Source organism: Scyliorhinus torazame, chromosome 22 (assembly GCF_047496885.1).
Source record: "Scyliorhinus torazame isolate Kashiwa2021f chromosome 22, sScyTor2.1, whole genome shotgun sequence".
Lineage (NCBI taxonomy): Eukaryota > Metazoa > Chordata > Chondrichthyes > Carcharhiniformes > Scyliorhinidae > Scyliorhinus > Scyliorhinus torazame.
The window spans coordinates 20,121,652-20,147,270 of NC_092728.1; the positions used below are offsets into that span (position 1 = coordinate 20,121,652).

At 52.2% G+C, this 25,619-nt stretch overlaps 1 protein-coding gene across 1 annotated transcript in view; it reads left to right on the forward strand.

Annotated features, from left to right (window-relative positions):
• The window catches only part of plxna3 (plexin A3), a 297,717-nt gene extending 273,241 nt beyond the window's left edge, over positions 1-24,476 (forward strand). The window contains exons 28-32 of the mRNA XM_072487943.1: positions 4,675-4,865; positions 6,269-6,438; positions 7,909-8,121; positions 13,290-13,440; positions 24,180-24,476. Of these exons, the coding sequence (XP_072344044.1) occupies positions 4,675-4,865; positions 6,269-6,438; positions 7,909-8,121; positions 13,290-13,440; positions 24,180-24,275 (821 nt within the window). The 3' untranslated portion in view covers positions 24,276-24,476. The remainder of the gene's footprint in view (positions 1-4,674; positions 4,866-6,268; positions 6,439-7,908; positions 8,122-13,289; positions 13,441-24,179) is intronic.
• Positions 24,477-25,619: the final 1,143 nt, after the last annotated feature.

The window sequence follows — 25,619 nt, forward strand, 5'->3', positions numbered from 1 at the left end:
GGGGACATTGGGAGGGTGTGGGATATGGTGAGGGTGTGGGGGAAATGGGAAGGGTGTGGGATATGGGAGAGGGTGTGGGGGACATGGGAAGGGTGTGGGATATGGGAGAGGGTGTGGGGGACATTTGGGAGTGTGTGGGATATGGGAGAGGGTGTGGGGGACATTGGGAGAGTGTGTGATATGGGAGATGGTGGGGGATATGGGAGAGGGTGTGGGGGACATGGGAAGGGTGTGAGATATGGGAGTGGGTGAAGGGGACATGAGAAGGGTGTGAGATATGGGAAGAGTGTGGGGGACATGGGAAGGGTGTGGGATATGGGAGAGGGTGTGGGGGACATGGGAAGGGTGTGGGATATGGGAGAGGGTGTGGGGGACATTGGGAGGGTGTGGGGGACATTGGGAGGGTGTGGGATATGGGAGAGGGTGTGGGGGACATTGGGAGATTGAAGGATATGGGAGAGGGTGTGGGGGTATTGGGAGGGTGTGGGATATGGGAGAGGGTGTGGGGGACATGGGAAGGGTGTGGGGACATGGGAAGGGTGTGGTATATGGGAGAGGGTGTGGGGACATTGGGAGGGTGTGGGATATGGGAGAGGGTGTGGGGGACATTGGGAGGGTGTGGGATATGGGAGCGGGTGTGGGGGACATGGGAAGGATGTGGGATATGGGAGGGGGTGTGGGGGACATGGGAAGGGTGTGGGATATGGGAGACGGTGTGGGGGACAGCGGGAGGGTGTGGGATGCGGGGTGGGGTGTGGGATATGGGAGAGGGTGTGGGGGACACTGGGAGGGTGTGGGATATGGGAGAGGGTGTGGGGGACATGGGAAGGGTGTGGGATATGGGAGAGGGTGTGGGGGACATTGGTAAGGTGTGTGATGCGGGTGGGGTGTGGGTATTGGGAGGGTGTGGGGCACATTGCGAGGATGTGGGATATGGGAGAGGGTGTGGGGGACATTGGGAGGGTGTGGGATGCGTGGTGGGGTGTGAGATATAGGAGAGGGTGTGGGGGACATTGCGAGGGTGTGGAACATTGGGAGGGTGTGGGATATGGGAGAGGGTGTGGGGGACATTGCGAGGGTGTCGGATATGGGAGAGTGTGTGGGGGACATTGGTGGGTGTGGGATATGGGAAGGGTGTGAGACATGGGAGAGGGTGTGGGGGATATGGGAAGGGTGTGGGATGTGTGGTGAGGAGCGGGGGAAATTGGGAGAGGGTGGAAGATATTGGAGAAAGTGGAATATATTGGGAGATGGTGGGGAATATTTTGAGATAGTGAGAGATATTGGGAGAGTGTGGGAGATATCGGGATAGGGTTGGTGATATTGGGAGAGGGTGTGGGAGATATGGTGAGGGTGTGGGGGATATGGGAAGGGTGTGGGAGAGGCTGAGGGGGATGTTGGAGAGGGTGTGGCAGATATAGTGAGGGTGTGGGAGGCATTGGGAGGGTGTGGCGTATGGGAAGTGTGGGGGGCATAATAAGGGTGTGGGATATGGGAGAGGGTGTGGGGGACATTGGGAGGGTGTGGGATATGGGAGAGGGTGTGGGGGACATGGGAAGGGTGTGGGATATGGCGAGGGTGTGGGGGACATTGGGAGGGTGTGGGATATGGGAGAGGGTGTGGGGGACATTGGGAGGGTGTGGGATATGGGAGAGGGTGTGGGGGGCATTGGGAGGGTGTGGGATATGGGAGAGGGTGTGGGGGACATGGGAAGGGTGTGGGGGACATGGGAAGGGTGTGGGGGACATGGGAAGGGTGTGGGGTATGGGAGAGGGTGTGGGGACATTGGGAGGGTGTGGGATATGGGAGAGGGTGTGGGGGACATTGGGAGGGTGTGGGATATGGGAGAGGGTGTGGGGGACATGGGAAGGATGTGGGATATGGGAGAGGGTGTGGGGGACATGGGAAGGGTGTGGGATATGGGAGACGGTGTGGGGGACATCGGGAGGGTGTGGGATGTGGGGTGGGGTGTGGGATATGGGAGAGGGTGTGGGGGACACTGGGAGGGTGTGGGGTATGGGAGAAGGTGTGGAGGACATGGGAAGGGTGTGGGATATGGGAGAGGGTGTGGGGGACATTGCGAGGGTGTGGGATATGGGAGAGGGTGTGGGGGACATTGGGAGGGTGTGGGATGCGGGGTGGGGTGTGAGATATGGGAGAGGGTGTGGGGGACATTGGGAGGGTGTGGAACATTGGGAGGGTGTGGGATATGGGAGGGTGTGGGGGACATTGCGAGGGTATGGGAGAGTGTGTGGGGGACATTGGTGGGGTGTGGGATATGGGAAGGGTGTGAGACATGGGAGAGTGTGTGGGGGACATGGGAAGGGTGTGGGATGCGGGGTGGGGTGTGGGATTTGGGAGAGGGTGTGGGGGGGCATTGCAAGAGTGAGGGATATGGGAGTGGGTGTGGGGGACATGGGAAGAGTGTGGGATACGGGAGAGGGTGTGGGGGACATGGGAAGGGTGTGGGATATGGGAGAGGATGTGGGGAACATTGAGAGGGTGTGAGGGACATTGGGAGGATGTGGGATATGGGAAGGGTGTGGGGGACATGGGAAGGGTGTGGGATATGGGATAGGGTGTGGGGGACATTTGGGAGAGGGTGTGGGATATGGGAGAGGGTGTGGGGGACATGGGAAGGGTGTGAGATATGGGAGTGGGTGAAGGGGACATGAGAAGGGTGTGGGATATGGGAAGAGTGTGGGGGACATGGGAAGGGTGTGGGATATGGGAGAGCGTGTGGGGGACATGGGAAGGGTGTGGGATATGGGAGAGGGTGTGGGGGACATTGGGAGGGTGTGGGATATGGGAGAGGGTGTGGGGGACATGGGAAGGGTGTGGGGGACATGGGAAGGGTGTGGGGGACATAGGAAGGGTGTGGGATATGGGAGAGGGTGTGGGGACATTGGGAGGGTGTGGGATATGGGAGAGGGTGTGGGGGACATTGGGAGGGTGTGGGATATGGGAGAGGGTGTGGGGGACATGGGAAGGATGTGGGATATGGGAGGGGGTGTGGGGGACATGGGAAGGGTGTGGGATATGGGAGACCGTGTGGGGGACACTGGGAGGGTGTGGGATATGGGGGAGGGTGTGGGGGACATGGGAAGGGTGTGGGATATGGGAGAGGGTGTGGGGGACATTGGTAAGGTGTGGGATGCGGGTGGGGTGTGGGTATTGGGAGGGTGTGGGGCACATTGCGAGGGTGTGGGATATGGGAGAGGGTGTGGGGGACATTGGGAGGGTGTGGGATGCGGGGTGGGGTGTGAGATATGGGAGAGGGTGTGGGGGACATTGCGAGGGTGTGGAACATTGGGAGGGTGTCGGATATGGGAGAGTGTGTGGGGGACATTGGTGGGGTGTGGGATATGGGAAGGGTGTGAGACATGGGAGAGGGTGTGGGGGTCATGGGAAAAGGTGTGGGATGTGTGGTGAGGAGCGGGGGACATTGGGAGAGGGTGGAAGATATTGGAGAAAGTGGAATATATTGGGAGATGGTGGGGAATATTTCGAGATAGTGAGAGATATTGGGAGAGTGTGGGAGATATCGGGATAGGGTTGGTGATATTGGGAGAGGGTGTGGGAGATATGGTGAGGGTGTGGGGGATATGGGAAGGGTGTGGGAGAGGCTGAGGGGGATGTTGGAGAGGGTGTGGCAGATATAGTGAGGGTATGGGGGGTATTGGGAGGGTGTGGGATATGGGAAGTGTAGGGGGCATAATAAGGGTGTGGGATATGGGAGAGGGTGTGGAGGACATTGGGAGGGTGTGGGATATGGGAGAGGGTGTGGGGGACATGGGAAGGGTGTGGGATATGGGAGTGGGTGAAGGGGACATGAGAAGGGTGTGGGATATGGGAAGAGTGTGGGGGACATGGGAAGGGTGTGGGATATGGGAGAGGGTGTAGGGGACATTAGGAGGGTGTGGGATATGGGAGAGGGTGCGGAGGACATTGCGAGGGTGTGGAACATTGCAAGGGTGGGGGATATGGGAGAGGGTGTGGGGGACATTGGGAGAGTGTGGGATATGGGAGAGTGTGTGGGAGACATTGCGAGGGTGTGGGATATGGGAGAGGGTGTGGGGTATGGGAGAGGGTGTGGGGGACATGGGAAGGGTGTGGGATATGGGAGAGGGTGTAGGGGACATTGGGAGGGTAGGGGATATGGGAGATTGTGTGGGGGACATTGCGAGGGTGTGGAACATTGCGAGGGTGTGGGATATGGGCGAGGGTGTGGGGGACATTGGGAGAGTGTGGGATATGGGAGAGTGTGTGGGGGACATTGCGAGGGTGTGGGATATGGGAGAGGGTGTGGGATATGGGAGAGGGTGTGGGGGACATGGGAAGGGTGTGGGATATGGGAGAGGGTGTAGGGGACATTGCGAGGGTGTGGGATGCGGGGTGGGGTGTGGGATATGAAAGAGGTTGTGGGGGATATTGCGAGGGTGTGGGATATGCGAGAGGGTGTGGGGGACATTGGGAGGGTGGGGGATATGGGAGAGGGTGTGGGAGACATTGGGAGGGTGTGGGATGCGGGGTGGGGTGTGGGATATGGGAGAGGGTGTGGGGGACATTGCGAGGGTGTGGGATGCGGGGTGTGATGTGGGGTATTGGGAGTAGGTGGGATAAATGGTTGACTAACTTTAACAAGGATCACTCTCTGCCATTCCCATTTTGCAGAGAGCATGCTCCGGACAGCCAGCAGCCCAGACAGTATGCGTTCCCGGGTCCCCATGATCACTCCGGATCAGGAGACCGGCACCAAACTCTGGCATCTGGTCAGGAACCACGATCACACAGATCAGAAGGAGGGGGACCGGGGCAGTAAGATGGTGTCGGAGATTTATCTCACCAGACTGCTCGCCACTAAGGTATCAAATGTTAATCCATTAGAGTACCTGTAAATCACTGAGGTATTCCGCATCTATCCTCTCTCTTACTCTGTCTTTCTCTCTGTTTCTCTCTCTCTCTTGCTGTCTCTGTCACTGTCTCTCTCTCTCTCTCTCTCTTGCTGTCTCTCTCTCACTCTCATTCTGTCTCTCACTCTTTCTCTGTATTTCTATCATTCATAGAATTTACAGTTCAGAAGGAGGCAATTCGGCCCATCGAGTCTGCACCAGCTCTTGGAAAGAGCACCCTACCCAAGCCCACACCTCCACTCCATCCCCGTCACCCAGTAACCCCACCCAACACTAAGGGCAATTTTGGACACTAAGGGTAATTTATCATAGCCAATCCACCTAACCCGCGCATCTTTGGACTGTGGGAGAAAACCGGAGGAATCCCACGCACACAGGGAAAAAGTGCAGACTCTGCACAGACAGTGACCAAGCCAGAAATCGAACCTGGGACCCTCGAGCTGTGAAGCAATTGTGCTAACCACTATACTACTGTGCTGCCCCTCCATCAGTCCTTTCTGTCTCTCTCCCAATCACTCCCTTTCTCTCTGTCTCTCAATCTGTCTCTCTCGCTGTCTTTCACTCTTGCTCTCGCTCTCTCTCTCTCTCTCTCACTCTGTCTCTCTCACTCTTTCGCTCTATCACTCTGTCATTCTCCATCTCTCTCTCTTTCTCTGTATTTATCAATCCCTATTTCTGCCTCTTTCTCTCTGTCTTTCTCACTCTCACGCTCTGTCATTCTCCGTCTCTCTCACTTATATTTCTTAGTCCCTCTCTCTCTCGTTCTGTCTCTCTCTCTCTTGCTTTCTTTCTCATTTTTTCTATGCATTTCTCTCTCATTCTCTCTATCTGTCCTTCTGTCTCTCTCAATTTCTCTCTTTCTGTCCCTCTCCCACCCCCTTTGTTTTCTCTCTCTGTCTCCCTCTATCATTCTATCATTCTGTTTCTCTCTCTCACTCTTTCTCTGTATTTCCCATTCCCTCTCTCTGTCTCTCTCTCTTTCTCTCTGTCTCTCTCTCGTTCTTTTTGTCCCTCTCCCAACCCCTCCAATCCATCACTTTTGTTTTCTTCTCTCGGTCTCCCTCCCATTCTCCGTCACCAACTCCCCTTTTTTCTTCCCGCTCTTTTTCCCTTCTCCCTCTTTCCTCGTCCTTTCCTTCCCCTCCTCTTGCTTGTTGTCTCCCTCTTCTCTACTTTCTCTCATTAGCCCTCTCCTTCCCTCCTCCCATCCCCCTCGCCTTCTACCAACCAACTCTCTCGCTTCTCTCCCTCCATCCTCGGTGTCTCTTCTTCCATCGTATCTCTCCCCCTCCTCTGTACCCTCTATCTCTGTCCCTCTCTCTCTAACCAGCTCACTGTCTCTGCTGTTGCCACAGGGTACTCTGCAGAAGTTTCTGGATGATCTGTTTGAGACCGTGTTCAGTACGGCTCACCGAGGCAGTGCCCTGCCCCTCGCCATCAAATACATGTTCGACTTCCTGGACGAGCAGGCAGACCAACAGCTGATCACAGATCCTGATGTGAGACACACGTGGAAAAGCAACTGGTGAGAATCCTCCCTATCCCTGAGACCTCCTCCAGTCCCTACAATCCTCCCTATCCCTGAGACCTCCTCCGCACTGACAACCCTCCCTATCCCTGAGACCTCCTCCACTCCGACAACCCTCCCTATCTCTGTAACCTCCTCAACTCCGACAACCTTCCCTATTCCTCAGACCTCCTCCACTCCGACAACCCTCCCTATCCCTGAGACCTCCTCCAGTCCCTACAACCCTCCCTATCTCTGTAACCTCCTCCACTCCAACAACCCTCCCTATCCCTGAGACTCCTTTACTCTGACAACCCTCCCTATCCCTGAGACCTCCCCCACTCCGACATCCCTCCCTATCTCTGTAACCTCCTCCACTCCGACAACCCTCCCTATCCCTGATACCTCCTCCACTCTGACAACCCTCCCTATCCCTGAGACCTCCTCCAGCCCCGACAACCCTCCCTATCCCTGATACCTCCTCCACTCTGACAACCCTCCCTGTCCTTGAGACCTCCTCCACTCCTACAACCCTCCCTATCCCTGATACCTCCTCCACTCTGACAACCCTCCCTATCCCTGAGACCTCCTCCAGCCCCTACAACCCTCCCTATCCCTGAGACCTCCTCCACTCCGACAACCCTCCCTATCTCTGTAACCTCCTCCACTCCGACAACCCTCCCTATCCCTGATACCTCCTCCACTCTGACAACCCTCCCTATCCCTGTAACCTCCTCCAGCCCCTACAACCCTCCCTATCCCTGAGACCTCCTCCAGCCCCGACAACCCTCCCTATCCCTGAGACCTCCTCCACTCCGACAACCCTCCCTATCCTTGTAACCTCCTCTAGTCCTTACAACCTCCCTATCTCTGTAACCACCTCCAGCCCCTACAACCCTCCCTATCCCTGAGACCTCTTCCAGCCCCGACAACCCTCCCTATCCCTGAGACCTCCTCCACTCCGACAACCCTCCCTATCCCTGTAACCTCCTCTAGTCCTTACAACCTCCCTATCTCTGTAACCACCTCCAGCCCCTATAACCCTCCCTATCCCTGAGACCTCCTCCACTCCGACAACCCTCCCTATCTCTGTAACCTCCTCCAGCCTCTACAACCCTCCCTTTCTCTGTAACTTCCTCCAGTCCCTACAACACTCCCTATCCCTGTAACCTCCTCCAACCCTTACAACCCTCCCTATCCCTGTAACCTCCTCCAGCCCCTACAACCCTCCCTATCTCTGGAGGACAAATGGAGGGAGGATCAAGTGGAGCAGAAAGACTGCTTGGCGGGCTGGCTGTTACTGTGCTCTTTATCTTACACATCACTTGGTGGCACATCAAAGCCCCCAAACACTAGGCCCGAGGTGGGACTGTAGCCTCACCCCAGTTGTTGTTGCTTTGTGCGAAGCTCCATTCCTTGGTCGCTCCCCGGATACTAACCTCTCGTCTATTCCTCCCCCCCTCTCCTCCCCCGTTCTGGGCCCTCCAGCCTCCCGTTGCGTTTCTGGGTGAACGTCATCAAGAATCCCCAGTTTGTCTTCGATATCCACAAGAGCAGTATCACCGACGCCTGCCTCTCGGTCGTGGCGCAGACCTTCATGGACTCGTGCTCCACCTCCGAGCACCGCCTCGGCAAGGACTCGCCCTCCAACAAGCTCCTCTATGCCAAAGACATCCCCAACTACAAGACCTGGGTGGAAAGGTGGGTTTTCGGGCCCGGAGGTGGCCAGCCGTCCGCTGGGGCGAGGAGGGCTTGGGTGGAGGATCGGGGGGGGGGGGGGGGGGGGAGCTGCTGGTGAGGGGGGGGGGAGGGGCTGTTGGTGAGGGGGTGGGTTAGGGGGTGAGTGGGAATTGCGGGGGGGGGGGGGGGTTTGTGACATCTGAACCACGCCAAACAGCATAAGTTCCCTGGGAGAGACAGAAAAAGAGAGAGGCAGAAATAGAGAGCGAGGGACTGTGGTGATGTGCATCAATGTAAATGCATGTAGGCTAGCTAGACACTAGAGGGAGCTCTAGAAACATCACACACACACACTCAACCATTAGATCAGTTAGATAGGACACGACCAATGGACATTCACGTTACACACAGAGGTGACACGACCACAGGGGGGCATTACACCAACCCATATATAAAGGATACCACACACATGATCTGCCTCTTTCCAGTGGAGACAGTCAGTGAGTACAGACACAGGGTTGATTCAATATTAGACCCACCACGTGGATTGCAGCAGCTGGTTAGTCAGTCTGGGTAGCTATAGTAGGATTAGCAGTAGTGTCGAACCCGAGTGATAGAAGTGTAAATAGTTTAAGAAACGTATTGAAGTTATCTCCATGTCTGAACCTTCCTTTGTCAAGTGCACCACAAGGAAGCCGCTTATGTTACACCTAGAACATAACAAATCATGGTACCAGGAGTGAACTGTTTCAATCCACATAGCTATACCTCAGCGTACAGTGACAACCAGCAACGATACCCAGGCAAGATGTTCGAGATCCGGGTTCCGCAGCAGCTCCAGTGCCACGGCGATCTCCGCGAAAACTGGCGGGCATTCCGGCAAATGTTTGAAATCTTCCTGGTAGCAGCCGAACTAGAAGACGTGGCCGATGCTGAAAAGACAGAGCTTCTCCTCACCATCGCTGGTGCCAGAGCAGAAGAAATCTTTTAAAAATTCAAGTTCTCCAAGGGGCAAAACAGGAGCGACTTCCAGGCAGTCCTGGACAAATTTGGCAAATACTGTGAGGAAAACACACTCCAACCAGCAAGAAAAGGTAAGAGGCGCTCCAGTACTCACCACGAGGCCGAAATCCCGGAGCAGAGAACAGTTTTGATCGGCGGCCATCTTTCTAAAGGGACTGCATTTGCGCAGTTGCGCGAGAAGCGCACAGAACGGGAAGGCCCGATTGCTTATGCGCGAGACACGGCGCATGCGCAATCGCGAAAACGGCCCCAGGTACAGGAACAGCGACGCTTCCTACGTATGACGTCACATGCGTCATGATGTCAGATGTCCCGAACCACGCCCATTTAAAGGGGAAACGTCCCAAATCAAAGAAAAAATCTTTTAAAGCCGTAAAACAACCTTCCTTCACCTGGAATGACAGCACGATGCCTCAAATTGAACCAGGAAATGAAATTAACCTCCGAAGAACCCTGGAACGCGCAGTTACCTACGCCCAAACCGATGATTCCGACCTTGAATACTTCGATACCGACCGTTACATTTTCTCTGGACCTCGCGAGCCCAATGCCAGCTCCAACGCAAACAGTGATGATATGGTCCTAGAAGACTACGACTCGGACGAACCTTTCACCTTGGGAGGCTAACCCAGGACCAAATCCGAAGCGCAACTAGACGTGTTGCACATTGGCGACCCCCGTGTTGAATCCGACGCAGACGCAGATTCGTTCTTCGGATTTGAGGATCTTCAGCCCGGCAGATATGACATCCCGACTCGTGAGTGCAGGATGATGCTGCAGCCTGAAACCAAGAGACAGAGAGCGGTACAAGCCCACAGAGAGTGGCCTGCTGCCACACAGCGTGGTCCACGCACCGCTCAGGGTTCCCGACTCTACGAAAGAAGACACGCAAGACTCTACATCGCAATCCTTGCACGAACAAGAAGTGACTCCAGTGAAATGAAAAATGAAATGAAAATCGCTTATTGTCACGAGTAGGCTTCAATGAAGTTACTGTGAAAAGCCCCTAGTCGCCACATTCCGGCGCCTGTTCGGGGTGGCTGGTACGGGAATTGAACCGTGCTGCTGGCCTGCCTTGGTCTGCTTTCAAAGCCAGCGATTTAACCCAGTGTGCTAAACCAGCCTATCACAAGCCTCCACAGCGAGCTCGTGGACAGACTCCACGATAGAAGAAATGCAAGACTCCAGAGCGCAGTCCTTGCACACACAAACCAACACTGACTCAGTTAAAACAGACCAGACTCCAGATGGGGAGCAACCAAACGCCGACTCTGATTCACGTAAGCCGGACTTTGCTCCAGCCAGGGAGTGCCGCAACCTCAGTGATGGCACGCTCAGGGTGACAGCAGATGCCACAACGACAGGAGATGGGTCACGTAACAATCACACTGGGTCAGCAATAACAAGCAGCGGCTACAATCCAAGAGAAATACACCAATATTCACCACAGCTCTATCCACACATTTTTTCCACCGCAGCAGTACAGCCAATGACAGCTCATGCTGGACAAACCCAGTATTCAGGCATACAGCAGCCAGCAGTCTATGCAGCATATTCTCAGACAGGCCAGCACTATGGATTGCCCACTAATGGAATCAAGACCAAAGGAGGACGACCGCAAGCGCAATCTGCACTACAGACTGGATGCCTTAGTTACAGCCCAGGATTTGCTGCATCCCAGCCTGGCCAGACGGCATATTCCTATCGGATGCAAGGTTCTAGTTTCACACCATCACCAGGTATTTATGCGAGCAGCAATTCTGTTTCCAATTCGACAAGCTTCAACGGTTCTCAGCAGGATCACCCTTCCTGCACAGCACGTGGCCAGAACCAGTATGTACAGTCTTATCCAACTTCGACATATGGCACATCCATGACCTCGAATGATACTGTTGATGGTACCTCTTCAACGTCAACACCTTATCGGCTACAAGATGCCATCCGACAGCATCATCACAAACATCGAAAAAGAAAGGGACTCCAAATCGGACAGCGAAGTGATTTGACCACTTCTTGGTTCCTGGGCACAGGGACTTTGATGCCGTTCATAACCAAGAGAGACATGTGACCATGATGATTGATGGTTTTTGGACTCACACGAATGATTTGGACTTATTGTTTAATCACTGTTCCCATGACTTGTATATACCTTAACCTATCTACCTGTTCCTTGTTCAATTTTCTCAAAGTGTACAGAAAATATGTAACATATAAAAAAGGGAGATGTGGTGATGTGCATCAATGTAAATGCATGTAGGCTAGCTAGACACTAGAGGGAGCACCAGTGACATCAAACACACACACTCAACCAATAGATCAGTTAGATAGGACATGACCAATGGACATTCACGATGCACACGGTGGTGATACGACCACAGGAGGGCATTACACCAACCCATATATAAAGGACACCACACACATGATCTGCCTCTTTCCAGTGGAGACAGTCAGTGAGTAGAGACACAGGGTTGATTCAATATTACACCCACCACGTGGATTGCAGCAACTGGTTAGTCAGTCTGGGTAGCTATAGTAGGATTAGCAGTAGTGTCGAACCCGAGTAATAGAAGTGTAAATAGTTGAATAAACGTGTTGAAGTTATCTCCACGTCTGAACCTTCCTTTGTCAAGTGCACCACAAGGAAGCTGCTTATGTTACACCTACAACATAACAAATCAGGAATGGAGAGAGAGTGAGAGAAGGAGAAAGAGTGAGAGAAGGAGAAAGAACGAGAGACGGAGAGAGAGAGAACGAGAGACCGGGAGAGAGAGCGAAAGACAGGGAGAGAGAGCGAGAGACGGGGAGAGAGAGCGAGAGACGGGGAGAGAGAGCGAGAGACGGGGAGAGAGAGCGAGAGACAGGGAGAGAGAGCGAGAGAGAGCGAGAGACAGGGAGAGAGAGCAAGAGACGGGGAGAGAGAGCGAGAGACAGAGAGAGTGAGAGACGGAGAGAGAGCGAGAGACATGGAGAGGGAGAGAGAGCGAGAGACTGAGAGAGAGCGAGAGACGGGGAGAGATGGTGAGAGACAGGGAGAGAGAGTGAGAGGCAGGGAGAGAGAGTGAGAGACAGGGTGAGAGAGTGAGAGACAGAGAGCGAGCGAGAGATGGAGAGAGCGAGGGGCGGAAAAAGAACGAGAGATGAAGAGAGCAAGAGACGGAGAGAGAAATAGGGAGAAAACAAGAGAGGCAGAAATAGCGAGCAGAGGGACAGAGAAGCGAGAGATAGAGCGAGAAAAAGGCAAAATGAGTGAGAGTCAGAGGCAGAGAAAGAGGCCGAGCGAGAGACAGAGCAAGAGATAGAGAGTGAGTGAAAGATAGAGAGCAGAGAGCGCGAGAGGCAGAGTGAGAGAGAGTGAGAGGCAGAGAGAGAGAGAGAGTGAGAGGCAGAGAGAGAACGAGAGGCAGAGCGAGTGGCAGAGAGTGAACGCAACAGAGATAGAGGGAGCAAGAATCAGAGAGAGCGAGCGACAGAGAGAGTGAGAGACAGAGTGCGAGACCAAATAAAAGAGGCAGAAGTGGAGAGAAGAAGAGACATGGAGAGACAAAGTGAATGAGAACTGAAAGAGAGAAAAAGAGAGACGAGAGGGGAGACAGAGAGGTCGGAGAGAGAAACACAGATGAGGGAGACGGGGTGAGAGACCGGTGAGGGAGACAGAGACGGCGAGAGATGGAGTAAGCGAGAGACGGGGACAGAAAGAGAGAGGCAGAACAATAGAAGGGCAGAGAGAGAGGCAGGGCAATACCAAGAAAAGACAGGGAAAGGGAGGAGAATGGAAGAGAGACTGGGAGAAAGAGGGAGGGTAAATGATAGAGACACCAACAGGGGGCGAGCAGGAGGGAAACAGAGGAGGAGGGGAAGGTCGTGCAACAGTTAACCCTGCCAGTGGGAGCATCAGTGTTCCTTGTTTTGAAGAGGGAGGGGTAGATTAGCCAGTGGCCCTTCCTGGAATGTGTATAGGTTGTGAGGAGGGCGAAAAGAGGAACGGGCAGGAAAATCAGCCACGGGTGGCGTCACCGTGGAACCTCCAAGGCTCTACGCTTAACCTTGGGGCTGGGGGTGGGGGGGCTGTCAGCGAGTCCCTCAACTCGGGACTGTCCGGCGCTGGTCTGGCTGCCCCTCCCTACCTCCTGAATGCGAAATCACCTGTGGCCTCTGCCCTCCTACAGGTACTACCGAGACATCAGCAAAATGACGGCCATCAGCGACCAGGACATGGACGCCTACCTGGCAGAGCAGTCCCGCCTCCACGCCAGCGATTTCAACACCCTGAGTGCCCTCAATGAACTCTATTTCTACATTAATAAATACCGGGACGAGGTAGGTGACGGTACACGTTGGCGTTTTACCAGGGAGGTCTCCGGGTAGTAATTTTTTTTTTAACAAGTGCAGAAGGTGTCCATTCGGCCCATCGATTCCGCACCGACCCTCCGAAAAAGTACCTTACCTAGGCCCACTCCCCTGCCCTATCCCCGTTACCTCACCTAACCTGCACATCTTTGGATTCTGGGAGGAAACTAGAGCAGCCGGAGGATATCCACACAGACACTGGGAGAACGCGCAGATTCCGCACAGACAGGGGGGCCGGAGTCGAATTCGGGTCCCTGGTGCTGGGAGGCAGCGGTGCCAACCACTGTGTCAACATGTCATTCCTTTGCACCTCAGTCCCTTCCCATTGATTCCCGGGATGAAGGGGGTTTGTCCGATGCGGAAAGGGTTGAGCAGGTCGGGACCCTTTACCTGTCAGAGTTTAGAAGCACTTATTGAAACATACAATTAATTAATTAATTAGAGCAGGAAATGGGGTTTAGTGGGGTGCAGTGCTCCAATTTCCAGATGTGGGAGATCCGTGATGGCGCAGGTGTTCTGGGCAACTGCATCTGCATGATGTGCACCCAATTGCAGCTCCTCACAGACCCCATAGACCGGTTGGAGAGGCAGTTGGATGCACTTAGAAGCATGCAGGCATTGGAGAGCATCATAGGTAGGAGTTATAGAGACGTGGTCACACCCAAGTGCAGGCAGACAGATGGGTGACCGCTAGAAAGGGCAGGCAGTCAGTGCAGTCTGTGGCTGTCCCCCTCTCTAACAAGTATACAGTTTTGGATACTGTTGAGGGGGATAGCCTATCAGGGGAAAATAACAGCACCAGGATGGCTCTGTTGCTCAGCAGGGGAGGGCAAAGTGCAGGAGAGCGATAGTTATAGGGGCACAGATAGGCGCCTCTGTGGATGTGAAAGAGACTCCAGGATGGTGTGTTGCCTCCCTGGTGCCAGGGTCAAGGATGTCTCTGAACGAACACAGGACATCCTGAAGGGGGAGAGGTGAACAGCCAGAGGTCGCAGTACACATAGGTACTAATGACATAGGCAGAAGAGCGACGAGGTCCTGCATAAGGAGTTCAGGGAGTTAGGCAGTAAACTAAAAAGCAGGACCTCTCGGGTTGTAATCTCAGGATTACCGCCTGTGCCACGTGCCAGTGAGGCGACAAATAGGAGGATAGCGCAGCTAAATACGTGGCGAAACCAGTGGTGGAGGAGGGAGGGTTTCAGATTTCTGGACCATTGGGATTTCTTCCAGGGGGTGGGACCTGTACAAAACGGATGGCTTGCATCTAAACTGGAGAGGCACCGATATCCTGGCTGGGAGGCTTGCTAGAGTCACTCGGGAAAATTTTAAGTAGCATGGCAGGGGGGGTGGGAACCAGAGTGTGAGCTGAGAAGGTGTAAAAACTGAAAGGGAAATAGAGATCAAAAATAAGAGAACAACATCACCCTGTCTACTCAAACGCAGTGGTCTGAAGTGTATTTGTTTCAATGCCAGAAGTATAAGCAGGTAAGGCAGATGAACTTAGAGCACTTATTAGTGCTTGGAACTATGATGTTGTGGCTATCACAGAAATGTGGCAGGATTGGCCGCTGAGCGTTGGAGGATATAGATGCTTCAGAAGAGATAGAAGGGGGTTGTAAAAGGGGTGGGGGAGTAGCATTACTGGTTAAGGAGAATATTATAGCCGTACTGTGGGAGGACACCTCGGAGGGCTCATACAATGAGGCAATCTGGGTAGAGCTCAGAAACAGGAAGTGGGCAATCACAATGTTGGGCATTTATTACAGGCCCCCCAACCGCCAGCGAGAGATAGAGGAGCAGATAGGTAGAGAGATTTTGGATAGCTGAAAAAGTAACAGGGTTGTTGTGGTCAGGGATTTTAACTTCCTCTATATTGACTGGGACTCACTTAATTTTTAATAATCTTTACTGTCACGAGTAGGCTTACATTAACACTGCAATTAAGTTACTGTGAAAATCCCCTAGTCGCCACATTCCGGCCCCTGTTCGGGTGCACACAGGGAAAATTCAGAATGTCCAAATTACCTAACAACACGTCTTTCGGAACTTGTGAGAGGAAACCGGAGAACCGGAGGAAACCCACGCAGACATGGGGAGAATGTGCAAACTCCGCACAGACAGTGACCCAAGCCGGGAATTGGGACCCTGGAGCTGTGAAGCAACAGTGCTAACCACTGTGCTGCCATGCCGTCCACTTAGTGCTAGGGGCTTGGGTGGGGCAGAGTTTGTAAGGCATATCCAGGAAGCCTTCTTGATGCAATATGTAGATAGTCCAACTCGGGAAGGGACAGTACTGGACGTGCTATTGGGGAATGAGCCTGGGCAGGTGGTTGAGGTATCAGTAGGGGAACATTTTGGGAGTAGTGACCACAATTTCATAGGTTTCAGGATAGGTATGAGGGTAACCCTCGGGTTAAGATGTTAAACTGGGGAAAGGCAAATTACGATAACATTAGACAGGAATTGAAACATTTAGATTGGGTGCGTCTGTTGGAGGGTAAATCAACATCGGATATGTGGGAGTCTTTCCAGCGACAGTTGACTAGGATGCAAGAACGTCACGTTCCTGAGAGATCAAAGGGTAATTATGGGAAGTTTAGGGAGCCTTGGATAATGAGGGATATTGTGAACCTTGTCAAAAAGAAAAAGGAGACTTTTGTACGGTCTAGAAGGGTGGGGATAGTCAAAATCCTTGAGGAGTATAAAGAAAGTGGGAAGGTACTTAAGCGGGAAATTAGGAGGGCTAGGAGGGGTATAGAATCATTTGGAATCATAGAATTTACAGTGCAGAAGGAGGTCATTCGGCCCATCGTGTCTGCACCGGACCTTACAAAGAGCACCCTACTGAAGCCCACATATTGACCCTATCCCCGTAACCCAGTAACCCCCACTTAACATTTTTTGGACACTAACGGCAATTTAGCATGGCCAATCCACCTAACCTGCACGTCTTTGGACTGTGGGAGGAAACCGGAGCACCCGGAGGAAACCCACGCAGACACGGGGAGAACGTGCAGACTCCGCACAGACAGTGACCCAACCGGGAATCGAACCTGGAGCTGTGGAGCAACTGTGCTAACCACTATGCTACCGTGCTGCCCACAAAAAAGTACTTGGCAAGTAGGATTAAGGTGAATCCCAAAGCTTTTTATTCATATGTAAAAAGAAAGAGGGTGGCCAGGGAAAGGATTGGACCGCTGAAGGACGGTGGGGGGAATCTATGTGTGGAGCCAGAGGAAATGGGCGAGGTACTAAATGAGTACTTTGCATCAGTGTTCACCAAAGAAAAGGACTTTTTGGAAGATGATTCTTGGGTAGTGTGTATGGACAGTCTGGATCACATTGACATCAAAAAGGAGGAGGTATTGGGTGTTTTAAAAGACATTAAGGTAGATAACTCTCCTGGGCCGAATGGGATTTACCCCAGAATACTGAAGGAAGCAAGGGCGGAAATTACTGGGGCCTTGACTGACATCTTTGGCTACAGGTGAGATCCCAGAGAACTGGAGAATAGCTAATGTGGTGCCGCTGTTTAAGAAAGGTAGCAGGGATAATCCAGGAAACTATAGGCCGGTGAGCCTCAAGTAAATTATTGGAGAGAATTCTCAGGGACAGGATTTCTACCCATTTGGAAACAAATGGACTCACCAGCGAGAGACAGCATGGTTTGGTGAAGGGGCGGTCGTGCCTCATTAACGTGATCAAGTTTTTTGAGGAGGTGACAAAGGTGATTGATGAGGGGAGGGCGGTGGATGTTGTTTACATGAACTTCAGTAAAACCTTTGACAAGGTGCCTCATGGCAGACTGGTACAAAAGGTGAAGTCACACGGGATCAGGGGTGAGGTGGTAAGATGGATACAGAACTGGCTAGGTCATAGAAGGCAAAGGGTAGCAGTAGAAGGGTGTTTTTCTGAATGGAAGGTTGTGACTAGTGGTGTTCCGCAGGGATCTGTGCTGGGGCTTCAGTTGTTTGTAGTATACATAAACGATTTGGAGGAAAATGTAGCCAGTCTGATTAGTAAGTTCGCGGATGACTCCAAGGTTGATGGAGTGTCAGATAGTGTTGAGGATTGTCAGAGGATGCAGCAGGACATTGATAGGTTGGAGACTTGGGCAGAGAAATGGCAAATGGAGTTTAATCCGGGCAAATGTGAGGTGATGCATTTTGGTAGGTCTAACATAGAGGGGAAATATACCATAAATGGCAAAACTCTTTAGAATATAGAAAGTCAGAGAGATCTGGGCGTACAGATCCACAGATCTTTGAAAATGGCAACACAAGTGGACAAGGTAGTCAAGAAGGCATACGGAATGCTTGCCTTCATTGGACAGGGCATCGAGTATAAAAACTGGCAAGTCAGGCTACAGTTGTACAGAACCTTGGTAAGGCCGCACTGGGAATATTGCGCGCAATTCTGGTCGCCACACTACCAGAAGGATGTGGAGGCTTTGGAAAGGATGCAGAGGAGGTTTACCAGGATGCTGCCTGGTCTGGAGGGTGTTAGCTATGCAGAGAGGCTGAATAGACTCGGACTGTTTTCATTAGAATGACGGAGGTTGAGGGGTGACCTGATAGAGGTCTACAAGGTTATGAGGGGCATGGATAGAGTGGATGGGCAGGCACTCTTTCCCAGGGTGGAGGGGCCAGTCACTAGGGGGCATAGATTTAAGGTCCTTGGGGCAAAGTTCAGAGGAGACGTGCGAGGCAGGTTTTTTACACCGAGGGTGGTGAGTGCCTGGAACGCGTGGCCAGGGGAGGCTGTGGAAGCAGAGACATTAACGCCATTCAAAAGGCATCGTGAGAAATACATGAACGGTTTAACAAGGTGGATGCGGGAGGATCTAGAACTGTGGGGTGGCAAGGAGGGGTCTCAGTTTGAGAATAAAGGGGTCTCTCATTGGAGGCGGTGAGGAGGAATTCCTTCTCTCAGAGGGGGGTCAGTCTGTGGAATTCCCCCCCCCCCCCCCCCCCCCCCCCGCAGACAGCAGTGGGGGCTGCGGCTCATTGAATATATTGAAGGCCGAGATGGACAGATTATCAAAGGTTAAGGGGTCAGTTAATTGAGATTTTTGAAGGATTGCGAAAGGAACCGATACGATAGAGGCAGAGGAACGTTTTTCTCTGAGTTCTGGGAGTTCTCTAAGGGAGACACAACCTTAAGATCGCAGCCAGGTCATTCAGGAGGGGAGTTGGCAAGTTCTCCACACTCTCTCACGTAGTGGATGATTGTGGGATTAATCATTTTAAAACGGGGAGTGAGAGGATTCTTTTCTTTTACTCGACAGGGGATTATGGAGGCAGGGGTGGGTGGATGGAGTTGAGATACAGATCCACCATGGTCTGACCCAATAGAGGAACAGGCTTCAAGGAGCTGAACAGCTCAGGGAGGGCTCGGCTGCATGGTGCTCTGTCTAACAGAGCCTCCTACAAAGCGATTCGCATTAACTGGGCATTTTCGTGGCTAATTGAAGTTCTTTTTTCCCATCACCCTCTCCCAATTCTTCCCTCTCTCTGTGTCTCACCATTACTCTCTTCTTCGTACACTCTTACCATTTCTCTTCCTCCACGTCATCATGTCTTTCTCTCTCTCTCTCTCTCTCCCTGCTACTGACTCTCACTCTCTGTCCCTTGCTCTCTTTCTCTCGCTCTATTTCTCTCCACCTCTTTCCTGCTCTCTCCCTCTCCCCCATTCTCGCTCTCTATCATTCTCTTCCTCCTCTCACTCATTTTTTCTCTCTTCTGTCTCTCCCACTGTCTTTCTTCTTCTCTCCATCTGTCTGTCTCTCCCTTTCCTGTTTCTCTCACTATCTATCTTTCTCTCCATCTTGTGTGACTGTCTGTCTCTTTCTCTCTCCATCGCTCTCATTACCTCCTTCTTTCTATCTCTCATTATCTATCTCTTCTCCTTTCGTCTGTCTCTTCAAAATATCTTATTTTAACTAATTCTGACTCGTTCCATCTCTCTCACTATCTCCCTCTTTGACACTATCTCTCCCTCCCCCACTCTCTCTCTCCCTTCCGCACACTCTCTCTTTCGCACTATCTCTCCCTTCCACACTCTCTGTCCTGTCCACACTCTCTATCTCGCATTATCTCTCTCAAACTTTCTCTCACACACTATCTCTCTGTCTCCCACACACTATCTCCCTGTCTCTCACACTATGTCTCTGTCTCACACATGCTCTCGCTCTCTCCCCCTCTCTCACACACACTATCTCTTTGACTCTCTCACGCTAACTCTCTGTCTCTCACACTTTCTCTCTCCCTCTCTCTCTCTCTCACACACTATCTCTTTGACACTCTCACACTATCTGTGTCTCAAACGCTCTCTCTCTATTTATCTCTCTGTCTCTCACACTATCTCCCTGTCTCCCTCACACTATCTCTCTGTCTCTCACACTATCTCCTTGTCTCACACACTATCTCTCTGTCTCTCTCACTATCTCCCTATCTCTCACACTATCGCTGTCCCTCATACTACCTCTCTGTCTATAAACACTATCTCCCTGTCTCTCACACTATCTCTGTCTCTCACACTATCACTCTGTCTATAAACACTATCTCCCTGTCTCTCACACTATCTCCCTGTCTCTCACACTATCTCTGTCTATAAACACTATCTCCCTGTCTCTCACACTATCTCCCTGTCTCACACACTGTCTCTCTGTCTCTCACACTATCTCCCTGTTTCACACACTATCTCCCTGTCTCACACACTATCTCCCTGTCTCTCACACTATCTCCCTGTCTCTCACAATATCTCTTTGACTCACACACTATCTCCCTGTCTATAAACACTATCTCCCTGTCTCTCACACTATCTCCCTGTCTCACACACTATCTCCCTGTCTCACACACTATCTCCCTGACTCACACACTATCTCCCTGTCTATAAACACGATCCCCCTGTCTCACACACTATATCCCTGTCTCTCACACTATCTTCCTGTCTCTCACTATCTCCCTGTCTCACACACTATCTTCCTGTCTCTCACACTATCTCCCTGTCTCTCACACTATCTCTGTCTATAAACACTATCTCCCTGTCTCTCACACTATCTCCCTGTCTCACACACTGTCTCTCTGTCTCTCACACTATCTCCCTGTTTCACACACTATCTCCCTGTCTCACACACTATCTCCCTGTCTCTCACACTATCTCCCTGTCTCTCACAATATCTCTTTGACTCACACACTATCTCCCTGTCTATAAACACTATCTCCCTGTCTCTCACACTATCTCCCTGTCTCACACACTATCTCCCTGTCTCACACACTATCTCCCTGACTCACACACTATCTCCCTGTCTATAAACACGATCCCCCTGTCTCACACACTATATCCCTGTCTCTCACACTATCTTCCTGTCTCTCACTATCTCCCTGTCTCACACACTATCTTCCTGTCTCTCACACTATCTCCCTGTCTCTCACACTATCTCCCTGACTCACACACTATCTTCCTGTCTCTCACACTATCTCCCTGTCTCTCACACTATCTCCGTGACTCACACACTATCTTCCTGTCTCTCACACTATCTCCCTGTCTCACACACTATCTCCCTGTCTCTCACACTATCTCCCTGTCTCTCACACTATCTCCCTGTCTCTCACACTATCTTCCTGTCTCTCACACTATCTCCCTGTCTCTCACACTATCTCTCTGTCTCACACTATCTGTCTCACACACTATCTTCCTGTTTCACCCACTATCTCCCTGACTCTCACACTATCTTCCTGTCTCTCACACTATCTTCCTGTCTCTCACACTATCTCCCTGTCTCTCACACTATCTCCCTGACTCTCACACTATCTCCCTGACTCTCACACTATCTCCCTGTCTCTCACACTATCTCCCTGACTCTCACACTATCTTCCTGTCTCTCACACTATCTCCCTGTCTCTCATACTATCTCCCTGTCTCTCACACTATCTCTTTGACTCACACACTATCTCCCTGTCTATAAACACTATCTCCCTGTCTCACACACTATCTTCCTGTCTCTCACACTATCTCCCTGTCTCTCACACTATCTTCCTGTTTCTCACACTATCTCTCTGCCTCTCACACTATCTCCCTGTCTCACACACTATCTCCCTGTCTCTCACACTATCTCCCTGTCTCTCACACTATCTCCCTGACTCACACACTATCTTCCTGTCTCTCACACTATCTCCTGTCTCTCACACTATCTCCCTGTCTCTCACACTATCTCTCTGTCTCTCACACTATCTCTCTGTCTCTCACACTATCTGTCTCACACACTATCTTCCTGTCTCTCACACTATCTCCCTGTCTCACACACTATCTCCCTATCTCTCACACTATCGCTGTCTCTCACACTATCTCTCTGTCTATAAACACTATCTCCCTGCCTCTCACACTATCTCTGTCTCTCACACTATCTCTGTCTATAAACACTATCTCCCTGTCTCTCACACTATCTCTGTCTATAAACACTATCTCCCTGTCTCTCACACTATCTCTGTCTCTCACACTATCTCTCTGTCTATAAACACTATCTCCCTGAGTCTCACGCTATCTTTCTGTCTCTCACACTATCTCCCTGTCTCACACACTATCTCCCTGACTCTCACGCTATCTTCCTGTCTCTCACACTATCTCCCTGTCTCTCTCACTATCTCCCTGTCTCTCACACTATCTCCCTGACTCACACACTATCTCCCTGTCTATAAACACTATCTCCCTGTCTCTCTCACTATCTCCCTGTCTCACACACTATCTCCCTGACTCTCACACTATCTTCCTGTCTCTCACACTATCTCTTTGACTCACACACTATCTCCCTGTCTATAAACACTATCTCCCTGTCTCACACACTATCTCTCTGTCTCTCTCACTATCTCCCTGTCTCTCACACTATCTCCCTGTCTCTCTCACTATCTCCCTATCTCTCACACTATCGCTGTCTCTCACACTATCTCTGTCTATAAACACTATCTCCCTGTCTCTCACACTATCTCTGTCTCTCACACTATCTCTCTGTCTATAAACACTATCTCCCTGTCTCTCACACTATCTCTCTGTCTCTCATTATATCCCTGTCTCTCACACTATCTCTCTGTCTCTCACACTATCTCCTTGTCTCTGATACTTTCTCTCTGTCTCTCATACTGTCTCTCTGTCTCACACACTATCTCTCTGTCTCTCATACTATCTCCCTGTCTCCCACACACTATCTCCCTGTCTCTCGCACTATCTCTCTGTCTCTCACACTATCTCTCTGTCTCTCACACTATCTCCCTGTCTCACACACTATCTCCCTGTCTCTCACACTATCTCTCTGTCTCTCACACTATCTCCCTGTCTCACACACTATCTCCCTGTCTCTCACACTATCTCTCTGTCTCTCACACTATCTCCCTGTCTCACACACTATCTCTCTGTCTCTCACACTATCTCCCTGTCTCACACACTATCTCCCTGTCTCTCACACTATCTCGCTGTTTCTCACACCATCTCCTTGTCTCTCACACTATCTCCCTGTCTCACACACTATCTCCCTGTCTCTCACACTATCTCCCTGTCTCACACTATCTCCCTGTCTCACACACTATCACTCTGTCTCTCACACTATCTCCTTGTCTCTGATACTATCTCTCTGTCTCTCATACTGTCTCTCTGTCTCACACACTATCACTCTGTCTCTCACACTATCTCCCTGTCTCCCACACACTATCTCCCTGTCTCTCACACTATCTCTCTGTCTCTCACACTATCTCCCTGTCTCACACGCTATCTCTCTGTCTCTCACACTATCTCCCTGTCTCTCACACTATCTCCCTGTCTCTCTCACTATCTCCCTATCTCTTACACTATCGCTGTCTCTCACACTATCTCTCTGTCTCTCTCACTATCTCCCTATCTCTCACACTATCGCTGTCTCTCACACTATCTCCCTGTCTCTCACACTATCTCTGTCTCTCACACTATCTCCCTGTCTCTCACACTATCTCCCTGTCTCTCACACTATCTCCCTGTCTCTCACACTATCTCCCTGTCTCTCACACTATCTCCCTGTCTCTCACACTATCTCCCTGTCTCTCACACTATCTCTCTGTCACACACACTATCTCCCTGTCTCTCACACTATCTCCCTGTCTCACACTATCTCCCTGTCTCACACACTATCACTCTGTCTCTCACACTATCTCCTTGTCTCTGATACTATCTCTCTGTCTCTCATACTGTCTCTGTCTCACACACTATCACTCTGTCTCTCACACTATCTCCCTGTCTCTCACACTATCTCCCTGTCTCTCACACTATCTCCCTATCTCACACACTATCTCTCTGTCTCACACACTATCTCTCTGTCTCTCACACTATCTCTGTCTCTCCCACTATTACCCTGTCTCTCACACTATCTCTCTCACACATGCTCTCTTTCCCTCTCTCTCTCACACACTATCTCTTTCACTCTCTCACGCTATCTCTGTCTCTCCCACGCTCTCTCTCTCTCTATCTATCTATCTCTCTGTCTCTCACACTATCTCTCTGTCTCTCACGCTATCTCTCTCTCTCTCACACGCTCTCTCTCTATCTATCTCTCTGTCCCTCACACTATTTCTCTGTCTCTCTCTCTCAAACACAAACCCTCTCTCACACACTATCTCTGTCTCTTACTCTCTATCACCCTCTCTCTGACACCCTCTCTCTCTCTGTCCGGCTCTCCCACTGCACAGATCCTCACTGCCCTGGAGCGGGACTCTTATGCCCGCAAACACCGGTTGTGGCAGAAGCTGGAGCAGGCGATCAACCTGATGGCAGGCACGAGCTGAAGACGGCAGGCGGCTCGGGAGTCTGGCTCGAGGCTGCTGTGTGGCGGCGGGGGAGGAGAGGGCAGCATGGCGGAATGGGGATGATGGGGAAGTGGGCATGTGCCCACAAGAGGAGGGGCAAAGCCCGGGCAAGTCCACAAAACTCGCAGCCTGGGGCTCCGCAAAGGACGAATCGCCCCGCCCTCCCCGCCCCCCCCCCCCCCCCCTCCCCCCCCACACGCAACGCTCACCGTTTGGATTCATATTTTCTTTTTGATTGTTTCCGGAACATTCAGCTGCAGGGTCTCTAGAAGGCGTTGGAACTTCTGGAAGTCTCCGCTCGACTCTTGTCGAGAATCGTGGAAGCCAGCGTCGTGGGCAACCGGAGCCACAAGATGGCCAACTCGGGAAGGCCCAGGATTGTGTCGAAGAAAGCGCTGGTGCGCTACAGGGCACCCGTTCCTTCTGACCGCCTGCGCTCCATCAAAGAATATGTCAACAGCTTCTCTTGCCAGGCCCTCCCGAACACCGAGAGGCCTGACGTGGCCACTGGACCAACACTGTGCTGGAGTTTTGACGTCCCTTCGCTTCCTCCTCCGTGTTCGTGTTCCATTCCGTCCCGAAGGCGTCGACTCTCCCTGGGAATGGGGTGGGGCACATTCTGCCACCCACTCCGGGAGGGACGAGTTGGTCTGTATCCCATTCCTGTCCAGAGAGTCAGCCAAAGCTTATCTGACTGATTGGGGCATAGAGGGGGTGGGGGGAGGGGGTGCAGAGAGGTGAGGGGATGGTGACTGAATCTTGAATTCCCAACCCCCCCCCTCACAACAATACTGGAGGAGGCCATTCAGCCCATCACGCTGGTGCTGGCTCTTTTGAGCGAGCTATCCGATGAACTCCACTCTTATCCCTGTCCACTCACGTCCCCGAAAATCGATCCCCTTCACGTATTTATTTTCCGTCCCCTCCCTCCTCGTGTGAGGTATCTGACCCTGAGCTAGCCCCTCCCCCCACCCTCCCAGCAAACCGGCTTCATTGCTAGGTGGCTTCGGGTTACCCCTCCCCCTCCCCCCCCCCCCCCCCCCTTCCCCTCCCTCATTTGAACGCCACGGCCGTTGTCCCCCCAGGCGCTACCAGAGGACGCCGTTAGATTTGCCTGCCCAAGCACTGCCTCCCTCACCTCCTTCGGCCCCGCTGACCTCGCCCGTGGCCTCCTGACACATCCTCCCGCCCATCCCCAACTCCTCACAACACGAGGTGGAGGCCCCTGGTTATCCCTCACCCAGCTCCGCCAACTCTTGGGGGGGGGGGGGAGTGCCAAAGTCGCTTAGCACACCTGTGCGCTCTCCTTACACGGGCGTCCCT